Source organism: Oryza glaberrima, chromosome 1 (assembly GCF_000147395.1).
Source record: "Oryza glaberrima chromosome 1, OglaRS2, whole genome shotgun sequence".
Lineage (NCBI taxonomy): Eukaryota > Viridiplantae > Streptophyta > Magnoliopsida > Poales > Poaceae > Oryza > Oryza glaberrima.
In genome coordinates, this window is record NC_068326.1 from 4,097,004 (window position 1) to 4,123,096 (window position 26,093).

Consider the following 26,093-nt stretch of genomic DNA (forward strand, 5'->3'; position numbering starts at 1 on the left):
TGGAGAGAATACCAATCCACAGTACCATCCACGGCGTGCAATAAGCTTCGCAATTTGCATCTCTCTAGGCCGTAGAGTTTTTTGGCTCCCTTTTCTGTTCTTCCATTTCTTTCTTCACGAAGCAATGTTGATCGCATATTCGCATTCGTGATAGTACACATTAAACACTCTTATCAAAATTCAAAAGACGTACTCATCACAGAGCCAGCACGAAGACCATCTTATCTATCTGAAAAAAAGAACGCAATCCAATCGCCGCATCACGAAGACAACATCAGTCTCCACACCAGCGGAAAAGAAGGTAGAATCTCCACAAAATTATAAGTCAAAAGGTTCAATAATAGTACATGACCCGAGATGTAACTGATGAACAAAATTAGGCATTTCTGCAACGGGAGACCATAGACTAGGGGGCAAAAAGGTCGTTACGGAAAATTTCTGCTGATACACACGCACATCAAAACACCACCGGCAACAGCAACAACAGCATAGCTTGCCTTATTTGTTTGTTTCCACAAGATGAAAATGTCAGCGGACCAGGAACTGCCACAAGAGAAGGCGGCAATTAGCTCTGCCAACCTGGGCAGCCAGCCCCCAAAGGTGCAAATACTCCCCCCAACCTGCCCATTTCCGCTTGGTCCCAACACGCTACAACAAAGACCACAAGCCCCCCTGGGTACACGGGCTGTTTTGTTAAGTACTCAGCATACTATTTTTACAACTAGAAGCTTTGTTGGATTTCTACAGAATGCTCGCCAACGATTAACAGGGCAGATAACCTGGCCTAAAACAAGCAGGTTCTCCGGATGAAGCCACATCGTTCAGGCGTCGCATGCTAATTTTAGTTCAGGATTTTCCAAGGAACAACGGGACGCAGGTCATTGAATCATCGGATCACCAGAAGAAACTGTGTGCATGTGCTTGTCCCTTCCATTTGGTTCTCTAGATGGATCCATATCTGCTGGACCTGAGATTAGAAATGCCCAATTTAGATAAAGTAGATGCCAGAAATGATATGCAATAATTGACTAAATAAGATGGGCACAAACGTGTTACCAAAAATGGAGCCAATAGAGGGCCTTATTAGAGATTGGTTCCTTTGTTGATCTGCATGGATTTGTATTGTGAAAATTAACAAATGGATATAGTGATTGTCCAAGACAGGCAAGCACCAAGTTTATATTGTAGATTAATGACAGCAAGCTTCCTAGCAACATGATAATTGCAAGTTTGTAACAAAAATGGTGTTTAACACTATGAACTCCAGCTAGACTTTATGCATTTAATGATGTCATCTGAAGAGACAAACCTGAATGTTTCAATCCTTTCACAGCATCAAAGTTTTTGTACGTATATCCCACAAAGCTGAGGTCTTTGGAATTCAGCATCATCTGTAAAATGGTTTCACAAAAATCAGGTATGAACTTGGAGAGAACAAAGAGACACATAAATTTGTACTTGAACACAAATTCTACACCAAGTTAGGTGACTTAAAACTACTCTTTGCAAACACTGTTATGACCATTGGTCAGTTAATTAGTCTTCCGGGTAGGTGACAGTGGGTCAAGGCGTTTGGCACAAAAATATATGCATAGCAGGTCGATTTTGTGGTTAAGCAGGCCTAAATATGGACAACCCTTTGAGTTTCTTATCAAATTATGATGGGTTCTGGAAAATCATAATTCAGTGGAATATAAACACAGGGAAATAACTCAGCAGCCTAGAGCCCTACATATGAAGTTATGATGGAAAAGCAATTTTCAAGCAGTAAAAACACAATGGTCACTCTGCATTTAAACTACATAGCGAATTTCAAAGTTCATACCTTTCTTGAGGGCCCGGAACCTGTTCTGGTTGGAGCATTATCCATCTGCAGCAGACAGTTCAGTTAGTTAAGACAGAGGAATGAAAAATATAGCCAAAACACATAGGTAGGAGAGAAAAAAATGTAGTGCAACACATGGAAGGATGAAAATTAGACATTCCAATTTAACAAGCAGACTAGAAACAATAACATATTCTGCCCAAGTGCTCACATGCAAACATAGATCCCTTGAACAAGAAAATGAGAAAAAAAAGTCCACTGACTTGAATTAACAAAAATCCAAGAGTAAACCCATAGCTTGTACTCCACAATCGTTGTGCGTATAAATTGTTTGAGGCTCTGCACAATCCTTGTGCATATTATACGGTACTCAAGGAGACGTTGAGTCTCTATATGCACAGGAGTAAATGAACATTGCTGCATGCATCTGTTTTGGTAGCGGCGAGACGCAATCATGCAGTGATGTGGGCGCATGTGGAGCTGGTGCGAGAGTTTCCCTGGGCACGGGGAGGGTGCAACAGGCGAACGGCCATGCGCACGTGGCACATGCAAGGGAAACTGAATCCTTGTGCGGCTCGTTCGATGCGCTCCTTGGTATCGCTGTAAATAAATTATACGCACAACGATCTTGGATGGAGGAAGTAACTGACACAATGGAAACTTCCTCTAAAACCAAAAAAAGAAGTCAATTTGGTCTTTCAAGTTTCGTCCTGAGATCAATTTGGGTCAATAAGATCGCTGAGCCCACCTAAGTACCTAACCCTCCATGCAGGCAAGATAACTCAGCAAGGCCAGCCCTAGTTGAAAGACCCAAGGCAAGAGTGTTTTGCCCCTATATCTTCGATTGAAAAGAAAAAACAATGATGGTAAAACCGTAAAAGGAGCCAGACCATGGTTTTTTTATTCTTAAATAGTGTGATGGTAGAATAGACTTTTCACCATTGAAATTCCCACTAAGGCTAAAGTTCCGCTTATCTTGCTAACATTGGGACCAAGGACCATATTGACCCAAAAAGTATAATTCAAGTAGTGAGTTGGCCAAAATGAAACATTTTTGGGGTCATTGACCCTCAAACGAAAATTGGACAGAATGAGCTGTTCTCACAAATCCCTACAACGACTCAAATAGTAATCACAAGGTCAAATTGTGGCTTGGTGTCATGTCAACTCTAATTACCAATCTAGTGAAGGTTGACCTCTGTTGATCCATCTATACTATCATGTAGCAGCTTAGGCAGATACGTCGATTCCTGACCGTCCGATCATTCGATTCAATGGCCCAAATAAAAAGTGTGATTCGCACCACATCCGCGCGCATCCACTTCCGCCTCGCACACCACGCCCGCACATTCGTCCCCCGCCTCGATCGTGCTCGCACATCTCTCCACTGCCTCACGCATCGTCTGCCGCCATCGTTGTCCCCCATCACCGCACGGAACTCGACCTCACTGCCCTCCCCGGACCTCCCCCGCTGTGGTGCGCGTCCTCGCCACCCACCCCAGCCCGCCCTTCGCGCAGCGTTCAACCTCGCTGCCCTCCCCAGACCTCCCCTGCTCTGGTGCACGAATGCACGTCCTGGCCCTCCCATCGTTGTGGATTCGCTCCTCTCCGCATCCCTGACCTCGGCCACACCCAATGATTCGATCTGGATATAATGGATCTGGATGATGTGCATAAGAGAGGTAATTTTGAGGTTTGTATTGCAGTACGAGGTAATTTTTGGATCATAATTAAATTCAGCATGTTGACTGTATGTGTGCTAGGTGGAAGATTTTTTTGTACTTGCAAAATTCTGGTGTCAAATTTGAATCGCATTATAATTCGTGCTATATACTGTTTGATAAGTTGGCCAGATCTAGGTCTTCAGGATGGTATGATTTAGCAGATGCTTTATAGTTGCTGGATTTAAAACCAGTTCTATGCTAATTTTAGATCAAATATTGGTCATATATAGTAGGTTGTCTGAAACAGTACAACAATATAAAGAGCTTCAAATTTTAAATTGATTTCACAAAACTTTTTTATCAGGAATTAACTGCCAATTGCCATTTTTTTCTATGTTATTTGACGGCAAATTTCAATTTGTTTGCTGTTTGGTCTAACTGCATAACAAGTTACTCGACGTCTTTCCGCTCTTATCTCGATTTCATCTGGTGCCTGTGAGCAGTGGCAGACGCTGCATTTCAAAACCGAGTATTCACTTAACAATTGCAAGTGCTGTGTCCCCAATGTTTACTGGGATAGAGTTATGGGACTTGAGATAGTTGGCTACTTGGTTAGAAGTGGTGCGAGCCAGGAGTCTAGAAAAATGGATCTGTTGAGGGAAAAAAGGATCGAGATTGAAGTGTTAGATACAATTGAATATATACATATGTGACATACCTATATATATTATTTTTGTTTCACAAATTTTTGGGTATTCCCGGGAACCCTCCTGCATCCGCCCCTACATGTGAGCACTCTATATCTTCACTTCGGTTGCTTTTTATTTCAATCATGTTCTTACCAGCAAAGTCCTTATTTACTGGAAATTGTCATGTATCTATTGTGCATGTTCCTGAAGGATGTTGAGTGAATTTGTATTCCATTGTATAATCTCAAACGGAAGTATTGAGCATTTGATGTACATACTAATTGCACTAATACGAACACAATTTGTGTCAGATGATGAATCCAAGAATTTTAATTTGATTTATTTGGAACAATTTGGCAAGTTTAATTTTTAGTATTTGCCAGAGATAACATGTCTGGGGTAATTCATATTGACTTTTACGTGCGTTGCACGTGCACGTTTACTAGTTTATAATAGTTTGGATCAAGACTTATCTCGATATCTTTTTTTTTAAAGAATTATCTCAATATATTGCAATCCCCGTAATTCTAAATCAAGGCAATACCCAAGTATTGGCTGGAGCTTGGCAACTTTGAACCTTGCAGAATTGCAGAGGCATAAGATAACCATTACACTAAGAGCAAAAGGAATCACTTACTTCCTCAAACTTCATGAAGTTCTGTGTGTCCAGTTCATCATTTACTTGAGGCTTAAATGCAGCTTCCATCTCATATAGTTTTTCCCAAGCAACTCCACGGAACCAAGGATGTGCCTAGTGATAAACAAATGACTAGTAAATACAGGACAAGCAAACAAGACAAGAACTGCAAATGATACTATTTATTTCTCTTATGTGCCAAGTACCTTTATTTGGTCTGCTCCTGCACTGCCAATCCTGTGGTCAACATCACATAATAACCGGCAAATGAGATCCCTTGCTTCAGGAGACACCTTTGAATCCTCTGGAAATTTCAAATGGTTTCTCCAGTGGACAATCTAGAATAATTGGAAAAAAAAAAGGTAAATAAAGCTCATAGATGGAATAAAAAAAAATATACGATACCACAACAGAAACATCATAGAAAATCTACTGGTTACAAAAAAGAATGACACTTGTTCTTATTTTTGATGAATCATTCACATCTTGAAATCGGGATACCTTGCTATATATAATCCCTCCGTCCAGAAATATAAGGTTTTTTGGTTGGATGTGACATCCTAGTACTATGAATCTGGATCATAGTACTAGGATGTCACATCCAACAAAAAACCTTATATTCTGGGATAGATGGAGTACCATTTTAGCAGCCTTTTTCATCTCACTATTTTACTGTTATGCGGCTATGCACTATACATCCAATCCTCTGTCTTGAAAAATACATTCATAATATTATAGATTTGTTTGATATTACATGTTGAAATTGAACATAGTGCTCAAAGATATACTTTAAAGACATGCCTATGTCTGGAAATAACGTGTATTTGTGATCAGAGGGAGAAGCTTATAAGACTATCTCCCTAAATTATTGGGTGGACCAAACTTGTAAGGCGTATAAGCTGCAAACTGTTGTCTTCAGATTCTTACAGCTTGAGTTCAAAAGCTAAGATAATAATTAAAGCAGTTGCTTCGTGGTAGTCCCTTATACGTTTTCAATTGGTCAGCCTAATTTAAGCTGAGCCAAATCAACAATTAATGAAATACTCATGCGTTACAAATGAAATAACTGAGCACAAATCAACAAGTAGTGTTGTTACTTCCTGTGTTAGCTAAATTAATTGGGAACAACAGACCTTTCGGCATGTGGTTATTGGATCATCAGAATAAAATGGTGGATAACCAACAAGCATCTCATACATGATTGCACCCAAAGACCACCTGTAGGGCAAAAGAAGTACATTGAAAAAATCTAGTTATCAAGAATCAATAAATGTGGCTGAACATAAATTTGTGTACATCATACCAGTCACATTCCATTCCATATCCCTTCTTTAGCAGAACTTCTGGAGCAATATAGTCTGGTGTCCCAACAGTTGAGAATGCCTGTGTATCAAATTGCATTTTAAGAATGAGAAGGGCTGTCAAGAATAACAGAAGTTGTATTCATATTTTAAGTGTGTATCCCTTCCAAGCATGGGATTCCACATGATATCATGAAAGAAAAACAAAACTACTGACAATACAGGGTCAATGGGATGCTTGTTGTATACACTGTAAAGCAGACATACCAGTTTTCTTCTGTTCATCTGCCAGTGCTGAAGTTGTTCATGTTGACTTCTCCACCTTCTACCATTTGTTGTTTCAGAGAAAGAGCTATCGATATCCATTGATTCCCTCAAATTGTCATCACCCATTGGTTCATCTTCATTCAATGTTGAGAGCTTTGAACAATCAATTGGCTTGCACAGCCCAAAATCTGACAGCTTCATGTGACCATTCTTGTCGAGAAGCAGGTTGTCAGGCTTAATATCTCTGCAAAAAGATAACAAGCCAAAGCATGTAGATCAGAAAAAGGGTAGAAACAGAAAATATACAATTATCTTTAAACAAAAATGTTATAGCTGGACATTATGGTATAATATATCAGCGGCGTCACAATAGAGATAAGTCAGGAATTGGCAAGTGCTACAGCAGTTGGAGAATCCTAATAAGCTCTCTATTTGAGTTTCATAGTTTTGTAGTAAGAGTCCTAGTAGTATCAGGTTACTAGTATGTTTCCTTTTCCCTTATCTAGAGGCACCTCAATATATAAAGGTAGGCTAGTATTAACACAAGAAGTATCTAAAGGGGATTAACACACAAAAAAAAGTAACCTGTGGATGTAGTTGTGTTTATGAATGGACTCAATAGCAAGGATGGTCTCAGCAATGTAGAATCGAGCCACATGCTCAGTTAAGGTATCCTCTCTCATGAGAAGGGTCATGATATCACCACCAGGGAGATACTCCATGATAAGATAAAGGTACTCCGAATCTTGAAAAGAATAGTATAGCTTCACAATGCAGTGGCTAGCAACTTCAGCCAGCAAGTTTCTTTCCGCTCTAACATGTTCCACCTGACAGATATAAATGAAAGGTTGTTAAACATATCATAAAAGGTAGCAGTCTTTTTGCTAAATTAGGTCTTGAGAAGCCCTACAAGTCAGTTTACAACAGAAGATATTTTTTACAAACATGAAAAAGCAATTAACTATGTGATTCTGTTAATAAAATACAGTCATATAGAGATATCATCACATACGTAGAGTAACTATGACAAAGCAGTTAGACATGAAAACAAAATACCAGTGGAGCCCTTGTGGACTTCACCCAAACAATGGACTGAACAAAACAAGAAGATTATACACCAGCTTTTGCTTTCTAGCAACTTCAAATTCAAAGCACTAAAAAAATGCCCATGACTAATGCATAACAGCAATGGTAGAATGTTACTAAATGCAAAAGGTCCTACATGTTATGAATATAAACATGTACTGCCAATCTTTTGTGTTATCTTAGTTTTAAATATAACCTTGCTGTTTCGATTTCACAATTATGTCATATTTATTACTTTGTGGTCAAATCAACAAACGTGGTTGGAGATGGTTAAAAACTATGCACATGCTACTAACTCACAATTATACCTATTAAAACATAAAACCTGGAATAAATCCAGACAAAGTGAGTTATCTTACTTGACCCCTGACAACCATATCAGACTTCTTTAGCTTTTTCATTGCATAAATGTTGCTAGATGTCTTCTCCCGGCAGAGTCGAACCTGTCGTATAGTTACCGCAAGTCAGTAAGGGGTTAAAAGCAACAGGAGCAATAAAATAAACATTACAACAGATAAGCATTAAGCAAATATGTAGTAGATCAATGTGCAAACCTCTCCAAAAGCTCCTCTACCAATAATGGTGAGCAGCTCAAAGTCATCAACGCAGATTTTGTGCCTTTTAAGCCGCATGTACTCTGTTTCCTTTCTCTCCAGATCTTTTAGTAGATTGATTTGCTGCTCCCTGGGAACTTGGGAAGATTCCAGTTGTCGCTCCAATCTAAAGCGCCTGCAATGCATAAGGTCTTACTATGTGACACAAGAAGGGCAAAGATTTCTGTCTGGGCAGGGGAATGAAAATCCACTTAGAATCAAATCATAGTATCTAAGTATGATGAAGGATAAAAAAATCACTCAAGTTACACAGTAATAGAAGATGGTTGACAACTGAAACTAAGGAATGTTACTCTATTATAAGACTAATACGTCCAAACTCTAGGGGTGCAGGCCAGATTGAAGCCTTGAGGAATCGTCAGCTTTAGTTGATATAAGATCAATATCAGAACAAACCTCCATAGCTGGTAAGTTAAATCAACTGTTTGATTTCGATAAAAGATTATAACAATGTTGTTAGAAATGAAAATTGCCACCCCTGTTACATACACACCTCGTATACTAAAATCCATTATAAAATGATGAAATGAATCCTACTAAATCGTATCTGCCACCTAGCATTGTACAAATGTCTTTCACTATGATGTTTCCTTTCGATAAAAAGGAACACACCGGTCTTCTGCCCTTGGTAAAATAGCGCACCAAGTCACCAAGATTGGGCAAGCTATTACGTTACATGGACTCTGACTGCAAATAGAGTAAATTAATAGAAGTGATTAATGAAACACAGGCATACGTCGTGAAGTGCGGTATCAACCACATGTACACTTATGAATCAAAATTAGTACGTCATCAATCACGCGTTCACTCACAATTCAAACTATCACATAATATGCTCTATTTATGCGCACCTACTTGCTGACCAACCGCTTAATACAAACAAATGATATGCGACAAGTGTATTGTCAACGGCACTTAAAGACAGACATAACCGTCGCATCCACACAACATTTACAGCACATTTCTCCACTGAAAACCTTCATGACAGCAGCATACAAAATCAAGTCAACCAACTAAGCAAGCTGTTAGATAGTAACACTAAGCTCAGTTCAATTTTTTTCACGCCTATTACTCCATAGAAGCAGTTACAACCAATTTTGCTTGGCGCAAACTGAGCAGACGCTAAGCATTACAAACAACTAGCAGAATCAAGTACCCTCACAGCTAAATCGTGCTACTCCAACCCCAAATTGCTTACCGAGCAACAATTCGAGAATCTACGGTTACGCCTCAAATCGTGGCTAGCGGAGCTACTGCTACACGACTCCTACTCCCCCCGCATTCCTCACGCACACGCCCAAAACTTTTCCCCCCCAAATCTAGCAGCTCGAGTCCTCGAGCTCCAGCGCCCCAAGCTCTAAACCCGCCCAGCGCAGCCCAAACCCGTCGATCGAGCTCCCACCACTCGAGATCTACCCCAAACCCACGCTCGCGGCAGCAGCAGCAGCAGCTAAAATTCGAGCCCGAAATCGCCACCGCGCAGGTGGGGGGAGGGGATCGGGATCGGGGGGGTGGATTACCTCTCCTTGCGCTCCTGGATGTTCTTCATCTGCGAGCGGTAGTGGTTCTCGATGAACTTCTTCGCCGCGGCGACGCGCTCCATGGTGAGGGTGGACCCAACCGCCGCCTCCCCGCCTTCCTCCCCTTCCTCCGCCACCGCCGCCAGCGGCTCCGCCGTCGCCGCCGCCGCCACCGCCGGTGCCGGCGCCGCGTCCGCCATCTCGCTCTCCATCGCCGCCGCCACCACCACCACCCACCCCCTCGTTGCCTCGCTGGTGTTTTTTTTTTCTCTCCCTTCTTTTTTTTTCGCTGCCTCGGTGAGAATCGAGTCGAGACGATGAGTTGTTTGTTCCTCCTCCTCTCCCTTGTCGCTGTGCGCGCCGGCTGTATATATACAGCCCCGTGGACTGCGCCGGCTGGAGAGTTAATTAATTAAAACAGGTAATTAGTGGGGGTGATTAAGGAGCTAATGGTGGGGGATTAACTGCGTCGACGCTGGTGACAGACAGACAGCTCCAGTTTTTTTTTTTTTTTGCTTTCCTTTTGATCTCTCTCTGCTGTGTTGTGTTCTGGCACTTTTTTTAATTAATTTGTCTTTGCTTGTGTTGTTGTGTGATCTCTTCTGTCATGTCGCATGCGGATGCTGCGTAGCTGTACACACGTAGGCAAAAGGGGTTTGATTTGGAGTTCTTCGTTGGGTTAATCGATTTCCTTTTTGAGGGAACAAGATGAACAATGTTCACAAGATAAAATGCATTGGTGTCCTTTTTTCCTTCTCTTTTGTTCTTGGAGCAACATGTATGGGCGTTGGCTTGTAAAAAATAGGGGGTTTTTTTAGTGGAGGGATAATGATGACATTCGGCTCTGGATGCGGGATGCCATGATCATCATATGATGGATGTCTTAGATTGATGAGTGTGTGAATGACGGGCATAATCTTAACGTATAATCCAAAACCCGATGAAAACTATGGAGGATTCTTTGGATGGAAATTCACCACCTATTTATTCTTATATAAAAGGAGTCAACTATAAATGTGTTGGTACGTTTCTTTTACCCTCCCCACCCCCCCTCTCATTTTCAGTTCTACATGCCTTGTTTTTACTGCCTTTCTAATTATCACCTTATATTATTTGCTCTACACCTTTAAATATATATTTTTCTTAAAAATACACTATATGTTCTATTAAAATATTTAACTTGTCACTACAACCAAGAAGATAGTCGACATCAATCCCACGATAATCTCTCAAGTGATCTAAAGAATTGTCAAAGGTAGAAGTGCACGTATGGTTTTTGCTGTCCATGACAAGAGAGGGTTGCATTGGTAAAGAAAACCGTTTAGCTAACACCTGTCAACATTTCCCTTTTCAGGAGTGTCTTCGGATGAGACCTGCCTATCACGCGCGTAAAAGAAAATGATCCATTAACATGTGATTAATTGAATATTAACTATAAATTACTTAAAATTGATCAATATAAATTTTGAAAATATTTTTTCTATATATATTTATTAAAAAATACCGTTTGGCAGATTAAAAAACGTGCGTATGGAAAAACAATTGAGTACAGGTTAGAAAAGGGGAGTCCCGAACGGTGTACGTTGCACCGCACACGCGACGCACGCACCTCGGTTAGGTAGGCAGCTCGACCAGACCAGACCAGAGCGGGTCGTCGTCCGTCGCTCACGGCAGCCGCAGCGACCGACACGGTCGGGACTGTGAAAAGGGCTTTACACACCACACCACCAGGGTCCAGGGGTATCGCATCCTCGTATCGTACGTGTTGCTCCCTTCGTCGATAGCACCAACACAACGCATTTGCTTCAAACACATGTCGGTGTCGTCAGTACGTCGTCGTCGCCGCATCGGCCATTCGGCCCAATTAGCCGGAGTCGATCGATTCGATCGCCCCCTGTCAAATCGCAGCCAGCTTACGAGCTCACCTAATACTCCTATCTATCTACCCGTACTTAATTAGCCAACTCATCTAGCTTAATCATTTTCTCTTCGTAGGCCAAAGCACGGTAGAAGATGTGGAGGAGGAATAATTTGGCATCTTCTTGTTGTGATTTGTGAATCGAGTGATGTAAGATAGCTAGGGTCTGTTTAGGAGAGTTTATGATTCTGAGAAACAGCTGGTTGGTAGTCAATTTGTGAGAATCTGAAAAAGCTAGGTTTCTAACTTCTGTCTTCTAATTTATATTTAAAATTCTATATCTAGAGTTTTTAGAATTTGAATCAAGAGTTGGACTGTTTGAAGAAGTTTCTGGTCCTAAAGAAGCTGCAGCGGTTAAAATCTCTCCGAACAGGATCAAAGAGAGAGAGAAGGGAAGAGAGGGAGAGGCATGGCAAACGGCATGGGATGTTGGGGCGCGGCGGAACAGGGCGTCGCGCGAGGCAGAAAAAATAATGCGGCGTCCAGGCTGGGCGGCTACAGGATGAACAGGTCGCGCGTGTGACGTGCTCTCTCTCTCTCGCGTGTCGATCGCCAGAGGACGGATCGATCTGTGCTGCAAGCTGCTGGTGCAGATGCAGGTGCCCCAGCTCAGATGCCAGGCTAGGCCGCAGCTGCGCGAGAGAGAGGCCACCATTATTTTTTATCTCCATTTTTAATGCCCATTTGCCGGATCTCCGAACTCACCTCACCTCACCTCTTTGGATTCCAAGCCTGTCCAGCGTGTTAGTTAGGTTTTTTAAATATTTTTTTGTTGCTGTGTGTGCTTTGCTTTATCTTACACAGGGATGAAAATGGGTAGTGAAAATCTTCTGATTGATCAAGGATCGTTTCGTAAAAGATATACCGTTTCCATTTTCTAACATTATAAAAGTTTGGTTATTCTAATTTCTATCATGCGTCGTATTATAATCACCACTAAATAGTTATTAATTATTATAATCACCACTAAATAGTTAAATTAATAGTAAATGTATACATTATAAACTGACCAAGAATCATTTTCGTAGAAATGACATTTGTTTTGGATTGTTTTCGTCCCTAATTTTATGGATTTTTTTTATTTTGTTAATTAAGGTGGATCCTTGACGGTTGGATCAGCGTGTGTTTCGGAGATGGGTGTAGTCGAGATTGAGCCCGTAAGGACAGGTGGTACAGTGTGTTGTCACAGTAGCGTACGTTTGTTGCTTAGTACTTCCTCCATTCCATCATTTGTACTACTTTTCATTTGTCCCAAAATAAATTTAATTTTATAGTAATCATTATATCGAAGCTTGTAAAATTAGGAAACGGTTGTACTATAAAAAAATAAAGTGAGACATAATTGTATTGAGATTTAATAAAGTAGAGATATTTTAGTTTTCTTATTTTTATTGGCATGTGTAAAATTGATAAAAAATAAACTTATTTTAAAACGAAAATAGTACCACTAGCGTGAGTTGCTGGTGAATCCGTGACAGTGCCGAACTGGCTGTTTTCCACTCGGCGCGAGTTCAGACGATCGGATAACTATACTTTCATGTTGATGAGGTGACATCTTCTCGTACAGAGTCAAATAAAGAAGACATCGTCATCATGATGCTCTCGTAGAGTCAAGAGAAACCTAACATTTCTCAGAAAAGAAAAAGGGGGAAAAATCCTAAGAATGTGTGATATTAGCCGAAGGCCCAGAGAAACCGGCCCAAACTTTGGAAATAGTCAAGGGGCCCAAAAAGGGAAGCGTATGGCGTACGGTTCCTGTCTGAAAACAAAGCCCGTCTGTTGAAAATGTGAAGGCCCATGAGATATGGCCCATATATTGGCCCGTCATCTTGCCTATAATGTTCCCACGACAGTGAGTCCAAAACATACTTGCACTTCATCACGCGTTCCATTTTCAGTTTTTTTTTTTCTTTCCATCGGATGTCTCCGAACTCCGAAGAGACTCAGGTTTTGACTCCAAATATGATACGCGCGCATGTGGCTTTTGTTTGGATTTTTTGCGCATGTCTTTCGTTTGAGATACCACGAGTTTGGTCCTGTTTGGACTGTGGACGGAGAAGGTTATTCCACACTTATCCTAATTGTCACATCTCGTTCTAAGTCGGTCTTTTATGGGACGGAGTAAGTATCTTTTTAGAATTGAGTTGCTTTCCTGTAGATTTTTTGTCGTGTTCCAAAATAGCACAATGCCACAAATTCAAAGGTACCCACCATTTTCAGACGAGAGGAGAGCAACTGTAGTGATTAGTGCTATTATTATCACGTAACACATGCATAACCCCATAGTATATCCGTATATATGCAGCTATGCTTGACCGATTGACCCTGCAGCCTCCGCTGCGTCCGACCAGTTCCCCCATCGCCAGCCACAGCCCACTCTCATATATGATTCCAATGTGACCGACCGCTTGTTGCCACATCAACCAGCACCAATTAAAGCTGCATCCACACGTACGGACTTCAGATTTGAGAGTCATTCGATGGCGATGGGATTGAAACTGCACGAATTACGGCCAGTCTCGATCGCTCAGCTTGAGCTAGCTAAGCTATGGTACGGGGCACTTCTAAGGGCCCGTTTAGTTCCCAAAAATTTTTTCCCAAAAACATTATATCGAATCTTTGGACATATGCATAGAATATTAAATATAAATAAAAAGAAAATCTAATTGCACAGTTATAGGGGAAATAACTAGACGAATCTTTTGAGCCTAATTAGTCCGTGATTAGCCATAAGTGCTACAGTAACCCACATGTGCTAATGATGGCTTAATTAGGCTCAAAAGATTCGTCTCGCGGTTTCCCGACGAGTTCTGAAATTAGTTTTTTCATTCGTGTCCGAAAACCCCTTCCGACATCCGATCAAACGTCCGATGTGACACCCAAAAATTTTCTTTTCCCCAACTAAACACACCCTAACTTGTGAACGACGAGCCGGTGAATTGACTGACCAGAGGCCTCGAGTAATAGTAGTAGCTAGCTACTTCCTCCGTCCAAAAAAAAACCAAACTTAACATGGTTAGGACATTACTTAGGACAACGAATCTGGATATGCTTTGATCTTTTTCCTATTTTAAACTTTTAAGTCTGACTAAATTTACATAAAAAAATTACCAATATCTATACCACCAAATTAGTTTTGTTAAATATAACATTGAATATAATTTGATAGTATGTTTCTTTTGAAATGCTACTGTCCTTTTCTTTTATAAACATGGTCCAATTTAAAGAAATTTTACTTAAAATATAAAAACATATTATAATATGAAGAAGGAAGTACAACTAATTTGAGATACTTCGCATCTAAGGCTGTGTTTGGGAGGCCCGGCACGCAAAACAAAGCACCTATTATTGTATGATTAATTAAGTGTTTGCTATTTTTTTTTTCAAAAATGGATCAATATGATTTTTTAAGCAACTTTCGTATAGAATTTTTTTTTACAAAAAATGCATCGTTTAGCAGTTTGAAAAGCGTGCGCGCGGAAAACGAGAGAGTAAGGTTGGGAAAGGGAGGTAACGAACGGAGCCTAAGTTTAGTGCTTTGCTTGGAGCCACTATTGAACTACTCCCTTCATTTTAAAATATATGACGCCGTTTACTTTGCGCATAACATTTGACCATTCGTCTTATTCAAAAATATATGTAAATGCCATTTATCTTTTTGTGACTTTCTTTTATCATCAAATAGTATACTTTTACATATTTATATTCTAAATTTTTAAATAAGATGAATGGTCAAACATTACGTGAGAAAATCAACGACGTTATATATTTTAAAATAGAGGTAGTTTATGACCTACCCTGTCAGCCACCCAGCCGACTCAATGCCAACTTGATATATATCCGGTCCGGCGAAAACACAATGCAAAAAGAAAGAAGAAGAAGAGAGAGAGAGAGAGAGAGAGAGAGCCACTGGAGGTCAGGTCCAACCAACGCCCTCTTGCTTCCCCCACACGTCGCAGCCGGAGAACCCGACAGCGACGGCAAGCGCGCGGGCGCGAGGACGGACGGCGAAGCCCAGAAACCCCCCGGATCGAGCTCTCTCTCCGCCCACACCGCGTCGCGTACTTTTCGGCCTCGTGCAACACAATTACTCCGTCACGAGCCGCGTCACCCACCCACACGTCACGCGTGGCTCCCGCCCCGCCCCGCCCCGCCGGCCGCGTACGCGCGCGCGCGGGCGTCGCTTTCCCCTCCCGTCCTTTTATTTTCGTTTTGCAAAACTGGTCAATCAAACATCCCGCGCGCTTGGGTTTTCTTTACCAGTAGGATTCTCGCCACGCCACACGCTGCGTCTGCGTGAATGCGTGCGTGCGTGCGCGTCGCGGAGGGGCACGAGACGCGCTGACCACCACCACGCGGCCGGCGAAACGTAAAACGCACCCCCGGCCCAAACATGGAATGGAATCATCTAGAATTCCGTGTCCTTAATTCCACCCCCGTCAACACAACACGGGTGTGCGACAGTGTGAGCGTCTGCATGGCAAATTGGGCAGTTGGCAAGCCGTTTCTAAACTAAAAACACGAATATTAAAAAATAAGCTAATATCAAATAAATAAAAAGGGTGAGACTTCGAACTCAGACTAGCTAACTCACCATCTTGTAGAGTTAGCCAGAAGATCTCTTGACAAGCCATTTCTATGGGGTTGTTTCGTACATATACCAAGGAAAATAAAGATATATTAAAAAAAATCAAAAAGCATAGAAATACGACTGTAAAATACTCCCTCCGTCCTATAATATAAGAGACTTTAGATGTATGTGATATATCTAGTACTTTCAATGAATCTGGACAAGCCGTCCAAATTTATTGTACTATGATGTGTCAATCTACCCAAAATTCTTTATATTATGGGACAAAGAGAGTGGTAAGTATATACAGTGATGTGTATGTTTGGAACGGAGGAATTTTAATTAGAAGATGTATCAATTACTCCCTAGCACTAATCACTTTCCAGTCATACATTATCATGAGGCAAGAGGCAACAACCAGCCTCATCATTAACTGCTCGTTCCTGCCCAGAGGAAAGGAAAACATGAGGTTGGACCGGACGTTTTTATTTCCTGTGTTTTTGCTTCAATTCCTATGAACCAAACATATACAGCTATGATAGCTTTCCCTAGAAGGAACTGCCCTCTATATAAAAAAAATCCAATCCTATCTATAAATCTAGACATATGCGTACGTGTACATGTTCGTAGCTAGTACCTTTTAAAATTCCTTGGAAAATCTTGTGATCCGAACGGCCCTAATGGAGGAATTGATTTGATTTCCTAAACAATACTATTTCTACTCCTACATGGGCCACCCCCCATGGTCCATGGATCTGACCATTATTTGTACGTACTTGGAATAATGCTGCAAAAGAAACGTGAAACTTGCCTGCTGTACGTATAGATCTGCAGTACGTTGCATATTTGGAAGAGATACCTGTTTTTGCTTGTGCCATATCTTCTACACTACTGCTCCCCAGTTATGGATCAGCCATTCATGGCCACCACCATTAACATGTTGCTAATTTGGACATAGGAGGAGATTGTAAATATGTGAACACGTTCGAGAGGAAAAAAAAATAATGGCAGCTTGTGATGTATGTTACTATTACTGCTGCTCCGTTATTTACTTATTTTGGGATCAGAGCCTTATCTACGTTATTATACTCCTGCTTTGGAAGATATACTATATTTTTTTAGATATATTTTAATGCTTCTAAAGATGTGAACATGTTTGAGAAAAAAAGAATATGGAAACTAGCTGTGTGCATTGAGTTGATGCCCGAAGTTAATTATACCGATCCACGAGATATGGTACTACTTAATACTGCTTCTCTAAAGATAATCAGGTTTGGCTCATATGTAAACCAGATAGAAACATTAGAAGTCCATTACTATTTCTTATCTAAACCAGCTAGAAATATTGAAAGTCTACTACTGTTTCGTATCAAAATTTTGCTGTAGCGAAAGAAGTTCATTGTGGCATTATCTTCCATGCATTAATCTGGGGATAACGTGTTATGTATCCTGATTTTCTATCCCGAAACATATAAACGTGTCAAATGTCGCATTAATTTGTTCAAAAAAGGACAAAATTTCCTTTCTTTCAAAAAAAGAAAAAGAAAAATTGCTACTCCAGTTTTCTACATTTTCAGATATATGTGTTGCTATGCTAGAACCCCAGCATTTCACATCTGTATAGCGTGCTCTAGAGACAAGTTGAATCTGTGGTTATACAAAGTTCTTCAGTCAACAATGATCAGTAGTACATAATTTTGTAATGGTACAAAATAACAATACTGATATTGTTTAACTCGACGCAGGACACCACCTCCTTATATTTTGGAAATTAACTATCAAACTTAAGTCATTCGATCTCCGCTCGCCATCCGTGCACCTGATTATTATAAAATATTAAATACGGAACATGTTTGAATCCACGATAATGTATATAGCTTAAACCATAATAAATAATTGCGCACTAGGCCCCAATCCCCCTCCCTGCGCCATACCATATTTAATGCATTCATGTCGTGCTCATTACGTTATCTCGCACCCACGCAAATGCGCGGGAGGATTTTTACTACAAACCCATGCATCGTCAACGAGAAGGGGCGCGCGCGCCACCATGTAGATTATCAGAAACAACCACGTATACTTCAACTTTATTATAAAAAAAAACATACATATAGCGAAATGCCAAGGTACGTAGCAGCAGATTGTGGCCGTAGCAACGTAGCTCAAACGTTGGTCAATCCATGTGCAATTACATTACCTAGTAAAATAAGTAAAAAAAATGCCAATCCCAAACGGCACAGGCGCACAGCATTTGAATATTACGGTTTAGAATAATCCCCAACACGGCTCATCCCAACCCGTACGGAACAGCTTGACAACAGCAGAGTACGCGCCACTCGTGTGTACATCCCCCGGGTGACCCAAGCCACGCACGCCAACGACGACAGCGCCACCTGTCACAGAAGAATCTCCCTACCCCCTGTCACTGCCATGTGGGCCCATGACGCGCGGCCACCACCAAACCACCACCATCCCGACCAATCAAACAGGGACGAGGCGACGGCGACGGCGACGGCGACGACAGCGACAGCGCCGTGGCAGTATACTCCTTGCCAGTAGAAGCATCCGAGACGTGACGTCACGTCACCCCGCCTTTACTCGCTTTCTCCATTCTCCCTAGCCGCGTGAGCCGCGGTTTGCATCTCATCTTCACTCGCTTGCTCTCTCTTCCACCCGCTTTCCTCTTCCTCCTCGCCGCGCTTCCGCGTGGGCCCCCATCCCCGTTACCTATATATACCCCCCCCTTCTCACCGTCTCCTTCCTCCCTCCAAGTCCAAGTGACCAACCATCATCAATCATCGCTAAGCCCACCTCGGAGATCTCGAGTTCGATCGTCGTCGTCGTAGCTGTAGAGGTAGTTAATTATCTCGTTTTAGATGAGCTCACTGACGGCGGCGCAGTTCCGGTCGCTGTTTGAGATGGCAGGAGGGGAGGATATCTCGTTTCTGTTTGGTGATGATGAGGCGGCGGCGGTGGCGGCGGTGGCGGCGCCGGTGGAGTTGCAGGGGAAGAGGGGGTGGGAGGAGGTGGATCAAGGGGAGGGGTCTGGGGCGGTGGCGGCGAAGAGGCAGCGGTCGCCGACGAGCTCGAGGGAGAATAGTAGCGGGAGTAATGAGGGTGGGCAGGAGGAGGTGTCTGAGGCGGCGGCGGCCATGGCGGCGGCGGTGGGGAGGGGTGGGGGGAGGAGGCTGTGGGTGAAGGAGAGGGACTCGGAGTGGTGGGACATGGTGAGTAGCCCGGATTACCCGGACTCGGAGTTCAGGAAGGCGTTCCGCATGTCCAAGGCCACGTTCGAGGTGGTCTGCGACGAGCTCGCCGCCGCCGTCGCCAAGGAGGACACCATGCTCCGCGCCGCCATCCCGGTGCGCAAGCGCGTCGCCGTCTGCGTCTGGCGCCTCGCCACGGGGGAGCCCCTGAGGCTGGTGTCCAAGCGCTTCGGCCTCGGGATCTCCACCTGCCACAAGCTCGTGCTCGAGGTCTGCGCCGCGCTCAAGGCCATGGTGATGCCCAAGGTGGTGCGCTGGCCCGAGGCCGGCGACGCGGCGGCCATCGCCGCGCACTTCGAGGCCATCTCCGGGATCTCCGGCGTCGTCGGCGCGATCTACACCACCCACATCCCCATCATCGCGCCCAAGTCCAACGTCGCCTCCTACTACAACCGCCGCCACACGGAGCGCAACCAGAAGACCTCCTACTCCATGACCGTCCAGTGCGTCGTCGACTCCACCGGCGCCTTCACCGACGTCTGCATCGGCTGGCCGGGGTCCAACTCCGACGAGGAGGTGCTCGAGAAGTCGGCGCTGTACCTGCACCGCGGCGTTCCCGGCCTGATCCAGGGCCAGTGGGTGGTCGGCGGCGGGAGCTTCCCGCTCATGGACTGGATGCTCGTGCCCTACACCCACCAGAACCTGACGTGGGCGCAGCACATGCTCAACGAGAAGGTCGCCGCCGTGCGCGGCGTGGCGCGCGACGCGTTCGAGCGCCTCAAGCGCCGGTGGGGCTGCCTCCAGAAGCGCACCGAGGTGAAGCTGCTCGACCTCCCCACCGTGCTCGGCGCCTGCTGCGTCCTCCACAACATCTGCGAGCGCAGCGGCGACGCCGTCGTCGACGCCGACGACTGCGCCTTCGACCTCTTCGACGACGACATGGTCGCCGAGAACGCCGTCCGCTCCACCGCCGCCGCGCAGGCCCGCGACGCCATCGCCCACAACCTCCTCCACAGCGGCGGCGGCGCATCCTTCTTCTGATCAAGCATCATCGCCGTTCTTGGTCCGATCAACAGCGAGACCAAACAAACCAACAAAAATAAAAAAGAAAAACAAGATTCAGTTTTTAGGTGTATAGGAGGAGCTTCTCCATTTTTTGTCGGAAATGGAGCAGTGAACAGTTTTTCGCTTTATCGTCAGGAGGGACAGGAAAGTTCAGAGTCCTAGTAGTCTCAAAGCAACATTAGTTTCTTGGTTGGATTTTCGATTGATTTGGTTCTTTTAGATCTTGAGAGATTGTTTTTCATGGGGTTGTAATTAATTGCCTGCATAATCTTGTATCCCCCAGATTATCAATTAATCAAACCTGAAAAAGAAAATCATTTTTTTGCCAACCAAATGTATCAGAATATCTTTCACTCTTTCTGCGTGGGCTCGTGCTTGGATCGATTGTGCTGTTGTCTGACGGATATCTTTGAATTGACCAAAGTCAGAGCAAGAATAATCATCCATCTCCTTCTTTGTTTAATGAGAAATCCTCAAGATGTATTAGGTGGCAGCGTGCCATTCATAGCCGTACTAATGACCTCTCTCTACCTGATAATTGGGGATGGATTATGAAAAGAAACAGATGGGGCATGCCCAGTCAATGTACAAGCTGGCAATGCTGGGATAACTAGCTTTACTATTTTACTGACCTTGAATAATTACAACGCAGATTACAACCACTAGTTTACTGCCTTGAATAATTACAGCCCACCTTGGATAAGGATGTGTTCACAGCTTGTTACCATTAGAGAATGGTAATTAATGGGGGATCTCTACGGTGATTACACACTGCTATTGTAGCTATGGTAATTAATATTATTTCTCTGTTGGTTGAAAATGGAAAGGAGTTATACACTTATATTACAGGAACCAGAAATTCGGGGCTCGAATCTGAAATTTGAAAAACGCAAAACCTGCTGGCACATATATGCTCTGGGCTGTTTAATTCAAGTATCCTACAACTGTTAACAGGTATTCCTTCCAGACGAAATTATTTAACGTTTCGGACAGTGAAAATGGCTTACACCTAGTAGTATTTAGCTTTCGGAAAAGTCAGATAAATTCAGGGAATAGAACAATTGAAGATTAATCGCAGGCCACCCTGATTTGCTGAATGTACAACCTGCTCTTTGCAATTTCAGTGTACCCTGTCAATTTCGTCTTCAACAAACTCGCAAACAAAAGCTATAATCAGAATTGGACTTGAAGATGTTACTATCATGGAGAAAAGAAACAGTGCAGCCAAGCATGTCTCTCATGTGACTAAAATCCATAGATGTGGATACACACGCTGTAAAGCCATGTGGATGCAATATGTTTGAGATCCTAAGAAATCCGTTGACCGGATTCTATAAGGTTGACCTCTTGAACACACACACAAACAAATACAAAATGAGATTGTGTCACTGTCAGTCTGTCACTGATCACTGCTGATACTGAAGATCTCTCTTGAAGACTAGTACTCCACAGTAGTGGATTTCACTCGAGATTTCAGATCATGGTTTGGTTAGGTAGGGTTTGTGCACTGTTGAGATGAAAAGGAAAGCGTTTGCTCCCTGGAATTAGGCACTGGGAATGGCATGCCACGGCTGAGGAAACCGTGCCGACCAAGGTGTGTATGAACTCGCAATCAACTTTCAGTGTTCCCTTTTGGAAAAATGTTACACTGAAGAAGACGACGACTGGAAGACGGAATTATATATTAGTTAAAAATTCCATATCAATCCAAAAGGAGGCTACGTGTAAGTGTTGACGTTTATGCCAGGTGAAAAAGAAACGCGTTGACCCTACAGATTATTATCCAGCTAGTGGTCGGCGTCCTCTGTGACTCTGTGTTGGCGAGAGTTGGTGTCTGGAATTGGGCTTGGTGAGCTTTGGAATTTTGGGCCGGCCTTGTAATGCCAGTCCAGGTGTTGTGCAGCGAGCACGGGACATCAAAAAATTTGTTACTGGGCCATTTTAAACGAAAGATAAAGTCCAGTTTGAACCCCTCTGGATGCATCTGGTTCATATCCTCAATTCATCTCCTACCGGTAGATGAATAGTTGAGGGATTATCGATGCACATTTTCCATAATATAGTACTGGAAGAGGCCCAATCCTAACGCTAACTTTAATAGGCCTCCAGTCCATAAAGGCCCATAATCTCTCTCTACAAGTAGAAGAGAGTATTTTCCTATTTTCGGCGATTTCGAGTGCAATCAGCCAAAGTAAAACGAACCCTAGGTTGCTTTCCCCTCTCCTCTCGTGCGCGCCTTCGTCGTCGTCGTCGGCGGCGGCGGCGGCATGGCGGACGACGGCGACGGGACTGCGTGAACCTGGAGCCTTTCTTCTACGACGAGGCAGCGACCGTGGCCGAGGCGGCGGCGGCGGCGGAGAGGCGGGAGCGGGAGGAGCAGGAGAAGGCGCGGGAGGCGGCGGCGAACGCCAGGAGATGGGCGGCGCACAACGCCGCCCTCGCCGGCATCCGCGAGTACGACCCCGCCGAGGAGACGTACATCTACACCCGCTACCACTACGCGGACCTGTCCGAGTTCGACCTCGACGAGGAGTCCCGCCTCCCTCCCATGCGCCACACCGCCGCCACCTACGCCCCGCCGGCGCGAGCCCTCCACTTCCTCTGCGATATGATCAACGTCCTCGCCGTCTGCATCATCCTCCCCTCCTCCGATCGCTCTGATGGTGGTGGTGTCGGCTTCCCCATCAGCGTCTACGGCTCTGTCATCGCCAGAGACCAGCTTGATTACAAATGTGTACATCTCTTCCGCCGCTGCAGAGACGATCCTCAGCTAATCACCTCAGAGGTACGGTACTTAGCTTGTTAATTCATCCCTTCATAAATTAATCGGATAGTGTACAACACAGCATCAATCAGTATGATAATTTTAATTTGAGAAAATTTCACATGTGACAAATTTGTCGCAAAACTATATATTTAACTCGATGTATCACAAAACTATAGATTTAACATCAAATTTATCACAAAACTACACATTTAAAGTGGCGCTTCACAAAATTATATATTTAGAACCAATTTAGTCACAAAACCACAATGTTTATAGCTTCAACGTAATAATGGTGCTAGGGATTTAAACTCTAGAATACGTAGTTTTATAATAACTTCAATATTAAATATGTAGTTTTATAATACTTGGTCTTATATCTATAGTTTTGTGATACGATGACTTAAATCTATAGTTTTGTGAAACTTACTCTTTTAATTAATTATAGGATGAACTGTCGTTGATATTGACTGGGCCTCATCGAGGACTTGTGCTGTATGACGCTCTGTACATTGAGGTCGATCTCAAGATGAAGGTGAAGGGTGATCAACAACAAGGCTGCAAGGACAAGCGACTTAGTAAAGGGCTGATAGTGTTGGATGGCGTACTGCTCTCAACAAACTTGAGCGACCATTTGCGTGCTGCGGTTAAAACCGCCACTCTTGATAGGAGAAGCACCATGCCCTGTGCCGTGCAGGTCACTTACGCGTATGTCACGCGTGCAGTGGAGGCCACCGTCTCCGTTGAGCTTCTGCATGATCAGGGAGGAGGAGCTCATTTCTGTGGGGAGATCACTGCTTGCACCAGCACTATCCGAGATAGCATTGTGCTCCATGATAGCAGATTACTAGCAGATGATGGCATTGTGGCTGATGGATCTACTGTCCGGCTATTGCGCCGCGTGATTGGCGTCTGTTTGGATGAGGTGCTGATAGTGACAATTGTTGCTCAAGATGGTGACCTTGCAAAGGCAACTAACTACTGCAGACAAACCGTTGATTTTACACCTTGTGTCAATGGTGGAGACGAAGCTCGAGTTGTGGGTGGTGTCGGCAGTTTTCTTGTGAAGGTTATTTGGTCGTTAATGGACCCAGTTATTGACAAGTAGTTTGTTATCTTTATCATCACGAATGTAGGCTTTTAGCTGTGTACTGATTGTCTGCAATAGTTATGTACTGTTGAGAGGAAAAAGAAAACGTTTGCTCCCTGGAATTAGGCACTAGCAATAGCATGCCACGGCTGAGGAAACCGTGCCGGCCAAAGATGTGTACGAAACTACGAACTCGCAATCAACGTTTAGTGTTCCCTTTTGGAAAAATGTTACACTGAAGACGACGACTGGAAGGTGGAACTATATATTGGTTAAAAATTCCATATCATCCATATGGCACCATTTCCAGCGAAGCTGATGTGCTTAGTACTCCATGCACGACACGTCTATAAGAGTGGATTCTAATCCCCAGAGGGATATCCGCTCATGTAATGCACATAGCTATCCCCTCATGTAATGCACATAGCTGTGAAAAAGTGTTAAATATGTGATCCGAATTTTGGGACCACAATATATTCGGATTAGTTATCTAATAGGACTCTACTTTATAGGATTAGTTTCCTATTAGGACTCATAGATTTCTCCTATATATATTCTTTATAAGATTAGTTTCCTATTAGGACTCCTAGATTTCTCCTATATATATCCCTTGTAAGCCGCATGGGGAGGGTGCGACAGCCCAATGTATCCCCTGCGTTTGTATCCAATTCCTCTATAGTGATCATTGCCGGTCGGCGCCCGTGGTTTTTTTCCGCAAGGGTTTTTCCACGTAAAATTCGTGTCTCCATTGTACATCTATTTTTATAACAAGTGGTATCAGAGCATTGGAAATCGATCTACTACCATCTCGGCTGCCGACGAGTTCGTCTGCTTGGAGATCCCATCTGCAAGTTTTAGCCGCCAGTACGCTCGTCGCAAGATCTGATCAGCAGTAGCAGGCGCGTGTCGTCGCGTCGTTCCATCTATCGCTGCTGTCAGATTGATTTGTTTGCCGAGATAAGATTAGCCGGTACGAAGCGGAGTCAGCCGTCGACTCCGATCGGGATTTGGTGCCGCCGTGCAGCGTGTTGGAGAAAAAGCAGCAATCCATCTACTCCAGCACGTTGATCAAGGAAAGAAAAATCAGCAGATGCACTCAGCCTTGTTACTGTTCATGTGAATTGAATTTCACGTTGGTTTTTTGCTGCGTGCACATGCCTCTTCGTACCAGGGATTCAATTCAATTGCGGTGCTTCGGTTTTGTTTGGGTGAATCAAATTCAGGTTCAATTTTGTGCTACGTTCACAAGCCATGTTTACCAGGAGGTTGTATATGGAGATCAACTTCGTTTTATACACCCAGAGTGTTTCGCGTTTCTGCTAGGGTTTGACAAATTGTACCAGCAGATTCAGGACTTTATTCCCAAGGCGAGTTTGAAGTTTGATCTACTGCTTCTGGATTGAGATACAATATTCTCATTATGGCAAGTGAAGTTTTGCAGTGGGGTATTTACCTAGAAGGAGAAGTATGCTGGAAAAAAAAAGAGAAGCACATTCAAGTCGTCGAGAGGGAGCCTCGCTCCTGTCTAGATCACAAGGTGATCAAATTTTTCCGGCGAATTTTGCTACCATTGTACCCAACATACCATGAGGTTATTAGGGGATCTAAGTACTTCGTTTTGTGCACAAGAATTTTTCGCGTTTCTGTTTAGATTCCAGAAATTCATGCCAGCAGATTCAGGATTTATTCCCATGGCGAGTTTGAAGTTTGTGCACCAGTTTCGCGTCTCTGCTAGGTTCAGACAAGTTAATACTAGCAGATTCAGGATTTGTTCCCAATGGCGAGTTGGAAGTATGGTCTACCTCTTCTGGATCAAGGATGTTATGGATTATAGTCCAAGTGACTATTTGGCGCACATTGATCTTATCATCACGAGG

The 26,093-nt window shown here is 43.5% G+C and overlaps 2 protein-coding genes and 1 pseudogene across 2 annotated transcripts; 2 read left to right on the forward strand and 1 right to left on the reverse strand.

Moving 5' to 3' along the window:
* Positions 1-383: 383 nt before the first annotated feature.
* On the reverse strand, positions 384-9,946 carry LOC127777727 (uncharacterized). The gene is made up of 13 exons (XM_052304350.1): positions 9,604-9,946; positions 8,024-8,198; positions 7,829-7,912; positions 6,969-7,210; positions 6,384-6,627; positions 6,119-6,198; positions 5,949-6,033; positions 5,022-5,153; positions 4,816-4,929; positions 1,826-1,870; positions 1,310-1,391; positions 1,057-1,107; positions 384-967 (listed from the first exon to the last, which is right to left on the reverse strand). Exons 1-13 carry the CDS (start codon positions 9,813-9,815, stop codon positions 879-881), a joined length of 1,635 nt encoding a protein of 544 aa, XP_052160310.1. The 5' UTR covers positions 9,816-9,946; the 3' UTR covers positions 384-878.
* Positions 9,947-18,844: 8,898 nt separating this feature from the next.
* Positions 18,845-20,696, forward strand: LOC127763178 (protein ANTAGONIST OF LIKE HETEROCHROMATIN PROTEIN 1-like). Its single transcript, XM_052287812.1, has one exon. The coding sequence runs from the start codon at positions 18,968-18,970 to the stop codon at positions 20,336-20,338; it is 1,371 nt and encodes a 456-aa protein (XP_052143772.1). The 5' UTR covers positions 18,845-18,967; the 3' UTR covers positions 20,339-20,696.
* A 1,825-nt stretch (positions 20,697-22,521) lies between these two features.
* On the forward strand, positions 22,522-24,619 carry LOC127770117 (uncharacterized; annotated as a pseudogene).
* The last annotated feature ends 1,474 nt before the right edge of the window (positions 24,620-26,093 follow it).